The 19509-nt window shown below is 38.6% G+C and overlaps 1 protein-coding gene across 1 annotated transcript in view; it reads left to right on the top strand.

The window, feature by feature from the left end:
- Positions 1 to 19509, top strand: part of ttyh3a (tweety family member 3a) — a 46029-nt gene that overhangs the window by 11314 nt on the left and 15206 nt on the right. Inside the window, exons 2-7 of the mRNA XM_056751994.1 lie at positions 52 to 221; positions 13567 to 13678; positions 14051 to 14271; positions 16646 to 16741; positions 17661 to 17733; positions 18078 to 18150. Coding sequence (XP_056607972.1) covers positions 52 to 221; positions 13567 to 13678; positions 14051 to 14271; positions 16646 to 16741; positions 17661 to 17733; positions 18078 to 18150 — 745 coding nt within the window. The remainder of the gene's footprint in view (positions 1 to 51; positions 222 to 13566; positions 13679 to 14050; positions 14272 to 16645; positions 16742 to 17660; positions 17734 to 18077; positions 18151 to 19509) is intronic.

The following is a 19509-nucleotide window of genomic DNA, read 5'->3' as shown; positions in this document are numbered from 1 at the left end:
TTTTCTGCATCATGTGTGTTACAAATGATATTTTTGTCTTGTCTCTTGCAGTCCCTCTTGTTACTGGCTGGCATAGCTCTGGCATGCTTGGCCTTGGACCTCATCTTCCTCATCTTCTACTCGTGCTGGCTCTGTTGTCGTCGTAAGAAGAGTGAGGAACAGCCGAACGCAGACTGCTGCTGCACCGCCTGGTGTGTCATCATCGCCACTCTCATCTGCAGGTGAGTCTGGACATATCTTTCTAACTCCTGCTAATGGGTGTGGTTTCTTATTTTGAGCTTGTCATGTTGTTTCTCGTAACAGACTCTCGTTCCGGCTGAGGACGATGCATGTAGTCACTTGTTTTGTTTGAGATCTATACTGCTGTGATCCGTCTACTAGCTTATGCAGTTTGTTCCTCAATGAATTGCTTTTATCAAATGTTCCCCAGCAGGCGAAAGCAGTACTAACAGTAATGGTGTATTGTGGGAAGGGTTTAATTTCGGAAGAAGTCATTTCTGCACTATTCTTTATGTAGTTCATTTGGAGCTCTCCCTAGGCTGCCTTGAGCTTTTATATGCTGAATTAACACCCCCGCTACTGCTGGTTTAATTCAGTTGGGTTTAACTCAACCTGTAACCTTATATGAGACTCTAAATTTAGTTTGGCAAGAGCTTATATAAGGGTACAAAGTAGGGCTGGGCGATATGGCTAAAAAATATATCAACGATATGATGCTTCATATCGTTCGATATCGATAATTATTGACCTTTTTTTTTAAAGTAAAAATGACAAGTAGAACAGTAAGTATTTAACCACTGTATCTTTACTGACTCACATTATTAAGCAGTACAGCAAATAAAATTAGTTTTAGCATTAAAAAAAAGTAAAACAAAATATCTTTTTTATGTCTTACTCTACTTATATTAAGATAAACGTTTAAACGAACTTTAACTTTGAACTTAAAATGTTACAAAATGTTTCCACTTAATTTATTGTAAACATGGAACAATCAAGGCAAACTTTGAGGTAGATCAACAACAGCATCTGTAATAAGCAATACCAACAAACCCTTATAACAGTAAACAAAAGCCTGACTTCTCCACCATGCTGAACGGCAGCATTTCTTTTGCAATGAAGTACGCTATTGCATGGGTTATGTCATTATATTGCTTTGAAGATTTATCATATGGCATTGTTACCGAGTACCTCTCCATCGTGTACTGCTTGTGGGTTGTTTGTTGACTTGAGGTAGATGGGCGACATGATGTATATTCCAAAGGGTTGCAGCGGTTTAGATGGTGGAATAAATTGCTTGTGTTTCCATGCTTGGACGGGACGTTCTTTTTACATCGCTTACACAATACGTTCTTCTGATGTTGGTCGGAAGAAAGAAATAAAAAAACTGTCACACTGCCGAGCTGACATCTCGCTTTTTGGTCACAATTTCCGTGCTGACGGCAAGCACGGCACTCATCTTGCACGTGTTCTAACGTCAACATGGCGATGACGCAACCAAATTGAGCCTAACGCAACCCGGCAAATTAGATCTTATTGGTTGTTTGCTTGTCAATCGTAGCACGCTCATGTAACAAAACATATTATAGGCTGTTTAAGATTTTCGGACGTCACGGGCGCGCACATTTAAAGGAAATTATCTAGCGCTATATCAACCTTTTTTTATATTGATATTGACAATGTTGTACCGTCGATAAATATCGATATCGTTTTATCGCACAGCCCTAGTACAAAGTACTCTGAGTGTTCACTCAATGCATTTAAATTTACCCATGAAAAATTATAATTATAGGAGCTTGGTCCGATGCATTGCCCAAATTGAGTAACAATGCAGTTTTTTTCGCTGCTGGACCATCAATCACAATTAACTATCTGGTTTTTAATTATTTGGATTAAACTTCATAAATCAAGTCAAGATCATTTGGGTGCCTTGTCTGTATCACATTGGTGGACAGCACTTGCTAGAGATGAGATTGTATTGTAAAAGTACATGGAGAAAAATGAGCATTTGGCTCTTTGAGAATTCCCTGTGGCTCAATCCACAGCACTCTGTTTAATCACAGGAAGAGCTCTATCGATCGCTTTGTGAAATTTGCGGAGGGGAAACATTGACTGTGTCTTTAGCTATTACTAATGTTTTCTATTCGGAGTGTGTCGCCAATGACAAGTGCGGGAACCAAGTGAGTTTGTCCATGAGAAAGTCATTACACAAGACTAAAGTATTCTGTCTTGAACTGATAGTAATAGAGCAGTTCTTAAAGGAACAGTTCACCCAAAAAAGAAGGTATATAGATTACTTACCCTCAAGTGGTTCCAAATTTGTATACTTTTCTTTGTTTAGATGAACACAGTGAAAGATAATTAGGAGAATGCTTGTAGCCAAACGGTTCTTTGTGACCATTGACTACCGTAGTAGCAAAAATAACAATGGAAGTCAGCGGTGCCGAGAACTGTTTCTTTCCTACATTCTTAAAAATATTTTTTTGGTGTTCAACAGAACAAATACATTTATGAAGCAATTTTTCTACTATGGTAGTCAATGGTGGCCAAGAACTGCTTGGTAACAAACATTCTTCGAAATATCATATATGAGTGATCACAGCAATTTTGACCCTTTAAGTATTTTCCCCCTTTGTCGTCCTTTGAAACGACCACAGTTTTTTCTTAGTTTAAAGTGCGTTTAAATCCATTAAAGATTTGAATGAGACTATCTAAATAAATGCAAACTACTCAAACATGCATTTTGAATTGGTAATGCTGGTTTTTGTTATGATGATGTTCAGAGCGAGACAAGAGGACAATGCGAACGAAAGGAATTTGGTGGGAATTTTGGCTCGGCTATTGTCCGGCCTGACATCCTGTAGCAAGTAAGCCAGTTGCTATAGCAGCGCCTTTCCCAGCAATGCCTACCGTGTGGTTCCTGACGTTATAGACTGACAGGAACTCACAAAATAAGACAACCATCCTTCACCACAACACCCTCAGCATCTCATGACTGCTCCTCATGTTTAGTTCATTCTAACGTGCGTTCGCTCTTCAAGTCTGTGTGTGGGGCCTGACAGAACACATGCTGTGTTTTTATGTGGCGCTCTGGTTCTCTGTGTACATTCATAGTTAAGCCGTCGGCCGAAATGACAGGTGATAACTTTATGGTCTCTGTGAGTTACACACCGAGCAGTAAATCTTATCCTCAGTACATGGTCTGTATTCTCCAGCTGAGATGAAATTGTAAAGAGAACAAAGACATGGCTGATCACACAGGATTCATGCCGTCACTTCATAATGCGCTTCATTGCCAACACGGAATCGAAATTGGTCCTTTATATTGTTTTAATTCAGAGTTGTGGTGTTATTGTGAGTGTTGTGAGGTCATGGTATGTTTTTCATGTAATCGTTTATCTAAAACAAACAACTTGCTTGGCCTATGAATGAAATTGAGTTTCAGTTATACCAAACCCTTTTTTTATGTGAACTGTCAGTCATAAAAAAATACTATTTGACTATGCGCTTTATATAGTTTAAAGAGTGTTTAGAGATGCCTATTATAATCCATTCATTAAATTCCACATGTTTTCCCCCACAAGCTATATCAGAAAACATATTCACATGCACTCTCAGTCTCTCGGTCCATTCTCTTTCACTGTTACTCTGGGTCGTTGTCTATTTCTTTCTCACTTTGTGTGGTGAGTTTGCAGATAGATCAAGTAAAATTTTATCAGCACACATCTGGTCCCGTGGAGTGGTGGAAATACAGAGAAAGCAATTCACTCCATGCTCACGGATTTGCATCACAGGGGAGGAGATGAGCCCATTTTCAACACAAACATCATTAATGACCATCACACCTGCAAGCAACATGACTCAGGATCTTTCATAATATGATGATCATTTTCTCATAATGTACCGCTTCGGTCAGAACACCCTATCAGCAGTTCAGAATAAGAAACCATTTTTATTTAGTCATAGTTTCTGTCTTTTGAGAAAAAGAAGTTATTTAAGTTTAGTCAATATTTTGCCATGTGATAATTATTCATTTTTGTGCTTTATACTTATTACTCAATGACTAAAAGTACATATTTCTATTCTACACTTATAACATTTATTACATTCAAAGGGATAGTTCAGCCAAAAAAGCCAATTTGCTGTTTATTTATTCATCCTCAGGCCATCCGAGATGTAGGTGACATTTTTTCTTTAGTAGAACCATCGAGAAGATTGTTTGGTAAATCCACAGCTCTCTCTGCTTCATATAATGGGAGAGATACAATAAAAACGGAGAAAAACATATGCATGCGCATAAACTTTATGTGCAAGGGTGGCATTTTCAGATTTTTCAATTCTGGGATCCAGTTAAAAAAAAATGTTTTTTTAACTTGGTTTTCTTTTCTTCAACATTGCAATGTTTTTCAAGTTTGCAATAAATACAGCGGCCCCTGCTGTTCAAATAATGTTGTTTCATTGAACATTTCTACCGACTTGAATTGTCAGATATTATAATCTATTTTCAACCAGCTCACGATGAATTGTTACATCCATGTTGTTGAGCATTTTATATTTACAAACGGTATAACCAGCATATTGCATGAAGTCACACAATTGAGGAATCAAGAACTAACTGCGATGCTACATTAAAAATATCTGAAATGCTTTTCATCGATTGAATTAGTTTTTGCATGTTAAAATGAAACGTATGCCAGATGTCAAATATCTAAAGTCTAATAACAGGAACAATATCTTGCACACTTTTGCTTTCATATGTGATAATTAAATATATCTATTTTAGTCTAATTTGATTATGCTTCCTGTAACCAATATGATGATATTATTTTAACCTCCAGGAAATATGTTTTTCTGCATTTAAAATTGTTCTAAATCTGCAGATTTCCTCACTCGTAACCAGCACAGAAAACACGTAAAAAGTGTGAAGATTTAATGTAGGTTTGCTCATCATTTGAGAATGAGGAGGAACTGAATGAGGAGGAAATGAACTGATGGCAGTCTTCCAGTAAACTGTTTTGCTTTGGACTCTATAGAGGTAGACGTCCTGACAGGCTGTTTAGCAAAAAGCTCTTGTAATGTTTGCCATCTGTTATCTGAACCTGAGAAAGGAAACTTATGTCATCAGATGTAGTGTTAGATGCGTCTGTTCCACTTCAATGGAATTGTAAGGTTGTGCAATTTTTATTCTTTCTTGGAGGCAAATTTGGTGGTTGTATCTCCTGAGAACTGCTGATGGAAGCAAGTGTTTTTGAGAGCTTACGAGAAGCCTCGATGGATGCATTTGAATGAATACAGGAGCGCTCGCATTGAAACCAGAAAGCATATTTTACAAAATGGAGTGCGGTTAAAACATGAAATCCCATGTCCATCATTAAAGATTTATAGTGGGACAGAGAAAGTATAGTTAACCACTGTAAATTGTACATTCCTCTACCCTCCAATCAATCGTGAGACATCATATGTATAGAAAGTCTTTATTATGGCACAACATAATACATCACGTCAACACATTTTTGGGTGGATTATTAAGAATACTTTTTGTTAGATTATTCATGATCACCTTTCATATTAATGCATTTGGTGTAAACCTGCCCGAAAGATCCAAATGCACTGCCTGTAAAGCGGCATTAAGTCTGAAGTCTGCTTCAGGCCACATTTTGTAGTAAGCGCTATTGTTGAGCATTGTATGTAGTTTTTGCTTGTTAAAATGAAACTTATGCCACAGGTAAAATATCTAAAATCTAATAACCGGAACAATATCTTGCACAGCGTTGCGTTATTTGTTTATTCAATATTTAGAGCAATTTGATCATGATAGCTATTGAACTGTTTTACATCATCCATGTCATAGATCTGTCCACTCCAGGTGTACCTTATACTATACTTGGGAGACGCCCCCTTTGACTTTTTGTCTTTCCTGTGAGCAACGCATATAATGAAATGCTAGAGAATTGTGTGCTTCTATTTTTTGGGCAGGGCTATTTTCTATTCCAGCATGAAAATATCTCTGTGTACAAAGCTAATCATTCCAAAAGAAATTATTGATTCAGTCTAGTGTGGAAGAAATTGACAGGTCTGCCTAAAACCCAGACCTAAACCCATCTGAACACCTTACATTGAGCCAAACACTCAAACCTATCAATTACCCTTTTAAGGCCTTTCCAAAACTGTGCAACAAAGACGGAGACAAAGTTATTTAATATGACATTATATGGTGTCGAATTAACATTGTTTTATTGGATTTACCGTAGTAAACAAGTTTATTTGAAGGGGGGTCCCCGTACGGTCAACCATGTAGTGTATATTAGTAAATAATTCAATCTCATTGATAATCTCATTGTAAAGTCTTTTAAATGAACCCAAAAGAAATAGTGACTGGAGCTTTTAGAATTGGAATTGGAAATGTTTTTGCGACCTTTCCCCTGAAGTACCCTGAGGTCATGTGTTACTCAAGTACAGTCATAATAGCTGAAGGATTGGCCTGCAGCCTTTGGCATCCCAGAACAGATCTTAATCTACTTTGCTGCATTTTGTTGCAACAATTTACATCAGTGCCCAATGTAAGTTTCAACTTTATTACGGGAAGCAGTGTCAAAGTGTCCATCTACAGAAGCTTTTCTGATCCTGTTGAAGTCAAAAGACATCCCAGCCCGGAAAGAGAGAAGACACACTCCCCTTGCCTGCTCCGTTTGAGAAGAGATCACAGGAACATCAAAAAACACCAAAGGCTGCTCACTTCACAGGCATATAAAGTGACCAAACCCATTTCATCATAACCATGTGACACTCCACTTAACCAAATCCCCTTTGACCCGGCATGCTTTTCTTCAGGGGGATGGGTAGGCCATGGTGAGCATGAGTAATGAGATCGGCCCTGCAAAAGTGCTCATCGTGATGTGTCTAGTCAATGAAGTGTTATTCTCTGAGGAGCATTTAACCTCATTCACATTGAACAACAATCAAAGCTCATTTCTTACGCAACTGAAGTCTGCGTCATTACGTCAGGTATCAAGTTGTCAGTATATCTGTACGGACCCGAATCAATGTGCTGGATGTATTAATCAGCGTTGGCTCATAACAGAGACAGAATAACAGAGTTGTCTGTAACGTAGCATCGCAGTTATAAGAGCCCACAGCAGCAGAACCATTGATCTGACCTTGGGTCATATGTTGACGTAAAGCCAGAGGCCAGAGACCATTTCACAGTCTTTCTTTTATCTGAGCTGTCAGTCTACAGTTTTATGTATGACCCATTGAGTTTAACCGCTGGCCTCTTTTACCTTCTGTTGTCTTTGAGTTTCATTGCCATTTCCTCCTATCTGGCAGGCTTTCCTATTACCTACACTAACAAAAGAAGCACTATCAGTGTTAAGACATGGTTCCATGGTTTAATGCACCTTATAGGGATTTATATTTAAAAAGCAGACTATTGTTTAGTTATCATACTCTTTTATAGGGCACACCTTGCTATTCTACTTGGGTTAAGAGTAGGGATGGGTACCGCAACTCGGTACTTTATCGGTCCCGGTGCTGAATTATGAAAGACCGAAGTATCGATAAGCTCTGACGTTAACGGTTCTACTGTCGGTACTGGATAAATTAAGAAAAACATTTCCTATTTCTTGTTGCTAAATAAACGTACCTAGCATATTTTAACTGACCATCCATTTCTAATATGCGGTAATATTAAAGACATTTACTTGCATTTTCGTTAATCGCAATCTCGCATGCGAAATGTTCGTCAGTCCCACACTACACGAAATCGCGCACAACACGAAAGTTCGCGCTTAATAGAGTGACGATGGCGGAGAGAATCAAACGGTCTAAATTATGGTTACATTTCACTCGAGTGGATGCAGACAATGCTCGTTGCAACAAGTGAAACAAGATTTTTGCTTGAAAGAGCCGAAACACAAGCAATCTGACAAAACATCTTTCAAAAGTGATTAATTGGCAGACAGATAAATGATAAAAGATAAAAGATTTCGACAACCTAGCTACTAGTTCATCTTCCACATCCTGAGGTACGTAGCCTAGCGCCGACATAAACATTGCATAAGGTTTCTTTAAATTAGTATGTAATAATTTAATAAACACACATCACATTAAAGAAGAGCCTACATATAAATCTTTAGAGTTTTTTTTGCAGTAGCCTAAATAAATCTTAAACATAAAAAATGCTTTCACAGGACTGTATTTTAAATGGATGAATAATGGTAAATTATGCTTTAAAAATTATAAAGCAGAGCTTGCCTAAAAATTAATTTGTAGTGATGAAATACATAAACTTTTTGTGTGTGTGTACATTGCAACAGGTTCCAAACCTGTATAACTTTTAAGCCCAAACATGTTACACTGCACAGCCAGGACAAGACCATGATTTGAAATGACATCTGGGCATCTGATAGCAAGAATTTGAATGTATAAAGTGTCTAAGGCATGAACCTGACAGGGCCTGTTGCTGGTGCATGTGCTACACTACACACATCATCACAAAAGAGAAGATCTCCAGCCACAACACATAATTGGAATACCATTTCTGTATTATTAAACAACAACAACAACAACAAAAAACACAAACAAACTTAGGCCCCCATGCATTTTTATTTTAATTCTTTATGAATAATAGGCGGGAATCAGTCATCTTTTACATGTATTAAGATACGTAAGGTCAGTAAAGAATGTTTTAAATAGTGAAAACAACTCCAGCTTTAGTTTTATCTTTCATAAAAAACACAACAAAAAGTACTGATAAGAGTACCGTTAAAGTACCGGATCGATAAGTGGTACCGATAAAAGTAGTAATACCGTTAAAACCTTAACGATACCCATCCCTAGTTAAGAGTTACTCTTTCTATCATGTTGCATTGTGTTGTTGTTCATTATAGCTGGAAAATTTGCTTCCACGTAAATGGGTTTTCGCAATGTTAACTACCAATGAAAATGAAACTCATTATGGAACAGCACCTGAAAGTTCATTTTAAAGTCCCTGCACCAATAATTTGTTTCTCCAAACTGGCCTCATTGGGAAATGTGATTTCTTCATAATTGCGCCTTCGCTTCGTGCAAAGAAATACTTTCTTGAAGGCATTGTGTGTTTCTGTTTGGGCAAACAGATAAGTGTTGATATTTTCTTAATATAAATGATATGAGAATAGAAATGATGCACAACTCTCAATATTCAAAGCATTTTATTTAAAATTTCATTTTAAATCTACTTTATTGGTGTTGTTGTGTGTACTTATAATATTTCCGAAGCATTATGAGTAAAATAAGAGACATATAAGAATAAGGTGCTGCTAGATTATGAATAAAAAACTCAATGTATTAAAATGAAATGTGAATATACTATTGACTGAAATATCAACAATTAGAAACCAATAGTGTCTCAAAGTGATGTTAAGGCTGTGTGGTGTGTAGTTGTGCAATATTTGCTTTTAATGCTCCCTCAGGTTAGATTTAACCATCAGGTGTATGGTACAAAATAGAGAAAAAAATATTTGGCCTACAAAAGCATACACTGACTGAAAATGTTATCTGTATTAATATTTGTGTAGTAATATAAAGGGTGTCTTTATGATTTTTTGCCAAACATCTTCAAATTCCTCTCAAAAGTAAGCTTCCGTATCGGCCTCAAGTTTCTAATACAGCTTCAATAATGTATTTAAATATAAAAACAAAGATGTCAATTGTCTTAAATTGGACATACATTTTGACCACTACTGTACAAATTTTAAACAAAGGCACGAGAAAGGAATAGAAAAAAAGCACTGTATGTATAGGTATTGCAGATCCAGAAATGAATTTGTTTCTCTCCCTCTCTCTGACATTTAATTCATATCATGCTTACATGAATGTGTATCTGTGTGGTAGAGCCCTCTATGTAAATGTGTTCCTGCAGATTATCCACCAAATTTGCATCGGAGGCATGCTGAGAACTCCTCTGAGACCACTGTAATGGGTCACATGACCTCAGCCACAGGGGACAGCGAGGTGACATCTGCTCTCTTATCTACATGCTCGTGTTGCAGCACGGCCCAGTTGAACATCGCAGCGCATGCGATGAACAAGACTAACAGCTTGTTTACACTCGGTTTAAAGCTAGTTTGAGCGACTGGCACTTAATTCAAATTAAGTGACTCACTTCCTTCGAGAGCCTGTGACAATGGGTCCTTAAACCGTCCACACATAATTGTGAAATATTAACATGTAGGCACCAGCCAGCACTTGGGTGCACACATCGCAAAGTTCAGTCTGGTCAGCTCATGGAATGCGTCTTTAATGCATGCACGCTAGTTGAGAGCTGCGGGGTCTACCCGGCGGTGAATAGCTCTTTGTTCAGCCGCAGAACCCTTGTAAGTGTGGAGGCACTGTTTGGAGCTACTATTGAAGGTTTTACAATGGATGACATACTTGAGAGAGAGAGAGAGAGAGGGAGGAAGGGGAAACTCGCCCTCTCGGCGTGCTATTGTGCCACCTGGTGGCGAGTAGGGATTGAACGACCAACTGTTCAGTGATTAAAGTCGCGATGACTAGTCGATGACGTCATTAATAAATAAAATAAGATCTAGGGAATGTTTTGCAATAAGATTTGATGGGTGTCGCAGTAAGACACTTGTGTGTGTGTACGGGCTGCGAAAGAATATATAAATAAAATATAAAAATAGCCTTAAAATATATAGTATATAAATACGAATAAACTGTTGTCTATCTTTTGCTCAAGAGCAACAACAACTAAACTACCAAACTATTTTAAAGCGCATGGATGGTGAAAGCGGGGCTATGCAGTAATAGAGCAGCAGGCGGATCTCTACAGCAACCTTAGGCCCGATTCACATTTCGCATCTTTTCCGCGCACATATTCGTTATTTTAAATGTAGACAAGCAAAAAGGGGAGGACACGCATGCGGGTGCACATTTTTCTATGCGCGTCTACCCTGCATCAAGATGGAAATAGTTCAACTTTCCGGATTGACGCGCATGCACCGCTGGTCATTTGAAGATAGAAAGAGGCGCAGCTCGCATTTTCTGCACGCTTTTAAATGAGAAATGTGAATGGGGCCTAACGTTACTTCAGATCTAAAGTGTGTTTGTTGACCAAACTTCCATTGCATTTACAACAAGTCAACTGAAAGTGTCATGTGCACTTAATAGATGAAACAACAGAAGAATGTGTTGAGTTTGTTTGTGACGGCCTGTGACTTTAAAACAACGTCAATATATTTATAAGCCTAAAGCAGCAGATGTTTTATCATAGCAGACATACACTCACCTAAAGGATTATTAGGAACACCATACTAATACTGTGTTTGACCCCCTTTCGCCTTCAGAACTGCCTTAATTCTACGTGGCATTGATTCAACAAGGTGCTGAAAGCATTCTTTAGAAATGTTGGCCCATATTGATAGGATAGCATCTTGCAGTTGATGGAGATTTGTAGGATGCACGAAGCTCCCGTTCCACCACATCCCAAAGATGCTCAATTGGGTTGAGATCTGGTGACTGTGGGGGACATTTTAGTACAGTGAACTCATTGTCATGTTCAAGAAACCAATTTGAAATGATTCGAGCTTTGTGACATGGTGCATTATCCTGCTGGAAGTAGCCATCAGAGGATGGGTACATGGTGGTCATAAAGGGATGTACATGGTCAGAAACAATGCTCAGGTAGGCCGTGGCATTTAAACGATGCCCAATTGGCACTAAAGGGCCTAAAGTGTGCCAAGAAAACATCCCCCACACCATTACACCACCACCATAATTGCATTAATGAGAAATTAAACAGGTGTTCCTAATAATCCTTAAGGTGAGTGTACAAACACAGTACTTCAGTGACACAGCACCCAATATGAGAAACAATTTGATTTGTTCTGTTTCATTCATGTTTTATTAAGTGTGGAACAAGTACAAAAATAGCCTATATTAAAAGATCTGCGTATAGATGCAGTGCACGGAAACGTTAGTCTTTACCTGCTAGCTTTTTCGGCGTCAGAATAAATAGTGAGTGTTGGGGATGAAAACAGGACACAATGTGAATGATGCGTGCGGAAGCAGGGCAAGATAACTTATATTATTGCCGGGAGTGTGACAGAATCATTCCACATGCAGGTCTCTTGGAACAGTCAGCCGTCTTAAAGTTACAGTGTCAAATCACATGACCCTTGTGTCGAGGCAACAGTTTGTAAAAGGGTCTGACTTGTTTGTGACATTTGTCTCCTTTGTCCGCACCATCTACTTTCTCAAGTACAGAAGCTGCGGGTGGTCCTCAATAGGGAATATAATGCTTTGAATGGCCTCAGTGGGTTTGTAGGGCAGCACATGTTTGATGTGACCTGATTCTCAGGCAGGTTGGTCAAAGCTGTTAGCGCAATCGATTTGTTTTCCCCGCTTTTCTCCCAGCTCTTGTACAGTAGCCAAACACACTGACAGAGTTGGGTTGGGTTTCACACAGGGCTATCGATCAACTAACCACAGTCTTTTGGTAGTGTTTCTTTCACACAAACGTATGCACAGTGTGCACACACATGTAGGATTAGACTACAGCGCTTTTGGTGTCACCTGCAAGCTTTTTGATTTGTAGATAGTAGCACTAAAAAATTAAATTAACATTGAAGTACAAAATGACCTTGTGGTAGTATTCAAAGGCTGCAAATAAATTTAGTAAACGTGCGTGTGCTGTGTTTCAAAGTGAATGAGCAGCAGCACTCAGTTCTATCTATAATCTAATATTTATCCACATGTAAAGATGTTGTAATCCAGTGTGTTAGTCGTTTCAAGTAGACTCAAATTCAAAAGACTGTGAATATGAAGAGACGATAAGGACTAAGTGGACTAAAAGAGTTTGCTTTCATATGGTTGTGAATGCAAGGAGAAGTGGAAGTGGGTTCTTTTTCCACTCACTTCACTCAACGGAAAAAAGTTTTTTTTTTTATTATCTGTAAAGAGGAATTGAGACTTTCTGCAGACCCTGGTTTTGGTTTGTATTCTTTTTGAGGTGGTAACTAAATATCACTTAATGCAAGTACTGCGCATCAGTCAATATCTTAGCACCACAATTGTGTAAAACGTTTATTCTGTAAATGGGCGATATATTGAAACCCTTTATATTTTACTAAACCTATGATGATTGAATCCAGACATCAGGAAAATGTGACAATGCTGTTATGGATTTGACCGTTCCGTTATGGATGTGACAGTTCACATACCTGATTATGGAAAATGATTCTTTATAAAACCCAAAAGTCCTTTAAAGTTTAAAGAGAGACATCACATGTGTATTTAAACCACCAAATATTGACATACTTGACCCATCAGTATGGTCAAAACCTTTTTTCATCTCAAGGTTGACATTGCATGGATTTGCTTAAATCGTAATGTAGTTAACAAAGGAAATTGTGATATCTCCGTATTATTAAATCGGTTCATTTATGTGTGGCTCCACTATGACATCGGCTGTATGTGGGGTTCAGGGCATTTCTAACCTTTTTCACATAGTAACAAAGACTCAACTAAAGCGCTTCCGTCGCAACTTTCCTCCTCCTCATGCCTAGTCTCTTTGTCTCCTTGCAGCGCTGGCATTGCTGTTGGTTTCTACGGGAACGGCGAGACCTGTGATGGGGTGAATCGGCTTACCTACTCCCTTCGCCATGCAAACCGCACAGTGGCAGAAGTGCACAGACTGGTGAGATGAATGTCCCTGTATAACCGTTAAACCACATTTCACTCGATCACTCCAAAACCAAGTACACAAATCTGCTCTCGGAGGTCCTCCAAAAAGTATACCTTAAATACACTGTATGTTTCTTGGATAAAAACGTCGCCCAAATGAACATTTTTTATTATAAATCTCTTGAAGATTTGTTTAAAAAAAAAAGTGTGTAAGAGCAATGTTGGAGTTCAGTTGTGCATTAAAGGAAAGGAGCCTTCTGGGAGCAGGTTTGATTCACCAAAGCTAGATGAGCTATTTACTGAAATGTTCATACTCCCACATAAATTATGCTTTAAGATCTGTAGCTTGTGAAAAAGTGCTTACATAGTAAATGTTTGTGTGTAGGTATCCGACAGTACGTCGGCTCAGAACAAGATTGTGAATGAGAATCTGCGGCTATTGAAAGAGCAGTATGCAAAGCACACAGACTACCTGTCCATCATTCAGAAGCTGCAGGACCAACGGGGCGAGCTGGTCCGTCAGATGGGTGAGATTCCCTTCTGGAACAACCTCAGCATCTCCCTGGAGGATCTGGCTGTTAAGATTGAACTATATGACTGGTACAGGTACGTTACAAAGCAATGACAGGCACGTGATGAAATTGAACCGAAAGAGAAAACAAAGGTTAAGAAATATGTTTCTGTTCTGGATAAATAATGTTTTTAGTTCATCTGGAGGTTTTCTGGAGGCTCTTCTCGCATTGGCAAATAACAAGAAAAAAAGAGTTGAGAGGATTTCTGTCAGGCGTGAACAGAGCTCTCTTAGAGAAAGAGGAAATTAGTATTCTGTTCATTCTACCTCTTACATATCACTGTGGGATCTGTTAGTTCCCCAAAGAGCTTTAAAAAGAAGTGAAAATAACTTGCATTTTAAGCCTTTGGGTATTTTTCAAAGCAGGATAAACTTGCGCAGTTGCAAAAAACATTTTGTTAAACTAGATTTTTGTTAAAAGGGAGTGGTGTTTGCTCATGCAAAATGCCCTCTTTAGATGCTAGAGTGTTGCAGGTTATTTACTCTCCGTTGCTGTACTGTTATCTGGGTGGTTGCTTGTTTTTGCTTCCAGGTCAAAAAACACCCACAAGTCTCTTTGGCCCCGTTTACACTGCAGGTCTTGATGCTCAATTCTGATTTGTTGCCTATATCCGATTTTTTCGACAGTCTGTTTACACGTACTTATCCCATTTACGTGCTTACACTTGCCAAACCATTTGAAACATCGCGCATGCTTGAACGCGGGTTATTGAGCCAAGAATACTCTCTAGCCATGATGGACGAACGCGAAATGTGCTCGATGTTAGCTCTGTGATATATGACAAGTTCGGCTAACATTAAATTGATTTTGAGGCGGAGGAGGAAGAAAAGAGCCATCATTGCAGCCTGTGCATATGCTTTGATTTAACCGCATACACACGTTCTTCCTACTGATTATACGTCATAAAACTACGGACAAGTACCAAATTGTCGCCGTTTGACTCAGAAAGACCGCAATGACTCAGAAAATCGGATCTTCCTGTTAACATGACAGTCACATTGACACATATCTGATTTATATCTGATTTATTTCCACATATGAATGAGGCCTGAAACTGATCTCGAAATATCCGAATGCATGCGTTTTTTTCCTGTTTACACTATGGTGTGTCATATCCGATCTGTGCCACATTGTAGGAAAAAATCAGAATTGGGTCACATTAAACTGGCTGTGCAAATTGGGCGTATGATGTTCTGGTCCCTAGATATGGCCAAGGCCATAGTATTTTAGTCACCTGTTTTCTCATCTGCCAAGTGAAAATAAATATGACGCTTATTGCTTGGAAAAGTACAACATCTCTCTTCAACAATCCAGTCATGACTGTAACACAACAGCGTGTAGCAAAGCTAGTTATGTTTTACATTAGTCTTCGCAAAAGATTAAATGTATCTGTGATGTAGATTTACACTTTAAAATGCCTTGAATGCTATAATACACAAATTCAGTTATTTACTAAGAAAATTAATATACAACATTTAAAGGTCAAGTGTATGAATTTTAGCGGCATCTAGTGGTGAGGTTGCGAATGGCAACCAACGGCTCACTCCACCCCTCCCTTTTGAAGCACTACGCTGGTTGACACAGAACCAAGATGTCGTCACGGCTTTGCTTCTTTGCCAAAGACATATTTACGAAATGCGTTCTGTAGAGCAGTTTGTCCGTTTAGGGCTACTGTAGAAACAACATGGTGAATTCCATGCAAGGGACCCACGGTCTATGTAAATAGAAATAGCTCATTCTAAGGTAATAAAAACATAACAGTTCACTATGTTAGGTCTTTATACACCTCTGAACACATAGTTATGTTTAATATATTGCATCTCGGTCAATAGATCTTTAAAAAAATACACACAGGACCTTTATGATTTATATTTGATGTCCATCTATGTTATATTAATTTCGCAAGTTAAAGTTATTAGTGATTGCTGTAATCATTTTTGCTGTGTTTTGCTGAACAATTGTATAGGGAAAATGTCCTGGCAGCCAGTTTTTATCGCAGTAATATGCCCCAACACTGAGGGGGCTTATTTCACGATAATAGGCTGCTGCTTGTAATGTGAATTTGAAATATTTTATTAGCTCATTTTTATCGAATGCAGACCTTCCGCAAGGAAAAGCCATTTACTTTCAGATGTCACGAACAGGCAGTTTGGTTTAATCATTTGTAAATACAATGTCATATATGTAATTAAAAGACTTAATTAATTATTAAAAAAAACTGTCAAAAGGGTTTACTGCATCCAGGTCACCGTTTGTTATTAGTTTTATCAGTTGTTATCTGGGAATAACAAACTTGCAAATGTCGCAACTGGCCAATCAGAATCAAGATTTCAAACGAGCCGTGTAATAAATTGTATATAAAGGCACTGTGAAACTGTTGTTTAATTCTTTCTGTGTTGTTGGTTTAGGTGGTCGGGATACCTTGGTCTGCTCCTATTCGATGTTCTGATTTGCCTGCTGGTGCTTTTCGGTCTCATCCGCAACTCCAAAGCAACTCTGATTGGGTAAGATATGGGTCTGTCATTAGATTATATAAAGGACACTAAAAAAAGTGCTTGAAGAAACTCTAAAATAGCAATATTTGATCTACTTATAAGAGTGTGTTATCTAATCTGATTTATCCATTGTGTCGTAGTTATACACTTGACGCCTCACACAAGACTGATGAATGAATCCTGACAGTCCCTGTCATTCAAATTTACATTTTATAAAGTGCCAGTTCTCCTCTTCTCTTTTTAACTCAGGCTGAGGAATTATAATATATCTTTCTCTCCGGTTTCCCCCTCTGGGAAGCCTTGTAACAGTAAAACCGTTATCTCATCCTCCCTAGAGAGAATAGTGTGCTTTTAAGTGTGCCTGAGCAACATGTCCGAAACTAATGTACTATGCATTATAATAAGAGACGCTTTTTTCATTATTCTAAACACTTTTCAGATCCCTTTTCTCTGATCATGTGTTTGTGGGGTCACCTTCTGTCATTCACATTGGGACAGATGCAGCCAGTAATGTCTCTTTGGCCATTGTTAGCTTGATGCGTGTTGTGTTTAGTTTTCCTCAGGCCTGTACTCACATTAAAGGCTGCAGCCGGTCACAGATTCCCTTTAGCGTATTTTCCTAGCTGTATTTTATACATGAAAATCTTTAAGCCTTAGTTCACTTCTATCTTCAGGCCGTTTCATAATACCCCTGTAAGTCATAACATTTTATCTTCGTGTTTATCTGAGAATGAAATGAAGTCATCATTTTGAAGTCTTTCTCATCTCATCTGGAGTTTTATTGCTGTTGGATATCATGGAGAATTATTTTTTGTAAAATCGTAGCGTTAGAAAAGGTTTTCCCCAGCGAAAGGTTTTAAACCTCGCTGAAGATGATACTGTGTCGTGTTAATTGTAGTTGTGAATAATCATCGTCTGTCTCTCTCAGGGTGTGTTTTCTGGGCGTGTTGGCGCTGGTAATCAGCTGGGCCTCCCTGGGCCTCGAACTGTCTGTCTCCTCGGTGAGTGTCTCCATGGCAACGGGACAGAGGCAGGACATTATTGTGATGATGCTAGTGGGGTTACTGAACAGCTTTCCCTGTGATCTCTCCCACACATACACAACTCATACCTGAAGCATTCATTAAAACACTTGCCAAGCTGGGCTTATATTTTGCACATACATGTAAGGTAAACTGTAATGGAAACACAGGATTTATTGGCTTATTTGACATAAAAACATTTGCCGTTATATACATACTGTAACTTTAAAAGCACGAAGCTTTAATATTGAACAGCGTGAGAAACATGGAGAAATATTATGTTCTCTGACATTCATTGTCCGCCGCTCTCTGTCTTGCTTTAGGGCCTCAGTGATTTCTGTGCGGCGCCTGACATGTACATCACAAAGGTGTCGGAGCAGTACACACATAAGAGAGGTATGTTTTGTCACAGTTATCACCAATGATGTCTTTGAAATCCCTCAGTCATTGCATAATTTTCGTCTACCTCCTGCTGGTTTGTGAGAAGGATGCTTTATGCAGGTGTTATCCTGAGTCATTTGAGAGTCTGGCTGAATTTAGACTGTGTGTTTAACACCTTGTGGCAGAGGAACGTGTTCTCCTGGAATGAGCAGTCAAGACTTTCATTTCCTGTCGGCTCTCCTTCTGACTTTCTCTTCCTCACTTTATCAGCATCACTCGACGCTGCGGTTCCTTTTCAATGCGACCTTGTTTAGACCGGATGTTCTCGGTTAATCATTATGAATCAGCGTTTGTCCACCAGCCTGTTTTTTTGGTTACGGTGCAAAGAGAGGAAACATGATGTGGTGTGAAAAATGCTGAAATTTTGAGTTTTAAAATAAGATTTGGAGCTGTAATTCATCCAGTGGCACTAAAGTCTGTATTGGAAACTAAGGACAAAGAGATCCTACTGGCTATCATTGTCCTACACCTTAAGCAATACTGCTGGTTATACTCATTTACAGCTTGTATTCACAACGGTGTGTTTTGTTTGAAGATCCTATTATATCACTTTTGAAAGCTGCTTAACCTTCTGTTTCAAACAGGCATCAGCAATCGCTTGATGTTGGATCCATTTACTGAACGTTAATCACAGATGTGAATCCTAAATACTGTTACAAGATTTAAATACAGCAATGAACTATACTATTATATGCTATAAATGAGTACTTCGTCCTTCTGTATACAGTCACACATAGATATAATTGAGAATCCGGTTTATTTCTCTTATCAATGTCGTTATAACGCTGTTTATGGGGCGATCAGAAAGGCCAGTCGGACTGGAGAAGAGAAGGCTTGTTTAACACAGGGTTTTTCAAGGACCACCATGTGCATTTGTGAAATGGTAATGATGAAAGTATCACTCCTCCTCAAACCCACCAGTCTGACGCATGTGTCTGTTTTTGACTCGCCTCTACGCTAGACACAGCATGTGAACCTGTCCCAAGATTCCATCTGCGTTGGCATGCGGAGGTTTTTCAGTAGGCTGTGTGAATTAGTAGCATTTCCTTTGCTAAAATAGAAAGTGATTTTTCTTTTCAAACGACAGTCTGGCTCTGCGTCGTGCTCTACATCTTTACATTCACACGTCAGTGATTTGATTTTCTGCAGGCCGATTTTAGACTGTACATGCACAAATGTGTTAAACAAGCTCAAAACATTCACTTTGTTTCCTTTGTCTATTCTATTTTCATTCTTCTTATATCTCCATTTATTGTCCGTTTCACAATGCATTTTATTTAGAGTTGATTTGCAATGTTGAAAAACTTGTGAGGG

This window comes from Triplophysa dalaica, chromosome 7 (genome assembly GCF_015846415.1).
Source record: "Triplophysa dalaica isolate WHDGS20190420 chromosome 7, ASM1584641v1, whole genome shotgun sequence".
NCBI classification, from domain to species: Eukaryota; Metazoa; Chordata; class Actinopteri; order Cypriniformes; family Nemacheilidae; genus Triplophysa; species Triplophysa dalaica.
Note: the sequence above shows the minus strand (reverse complement) of the source record. Positions and strands in the feature narration are given on the sequence as shown.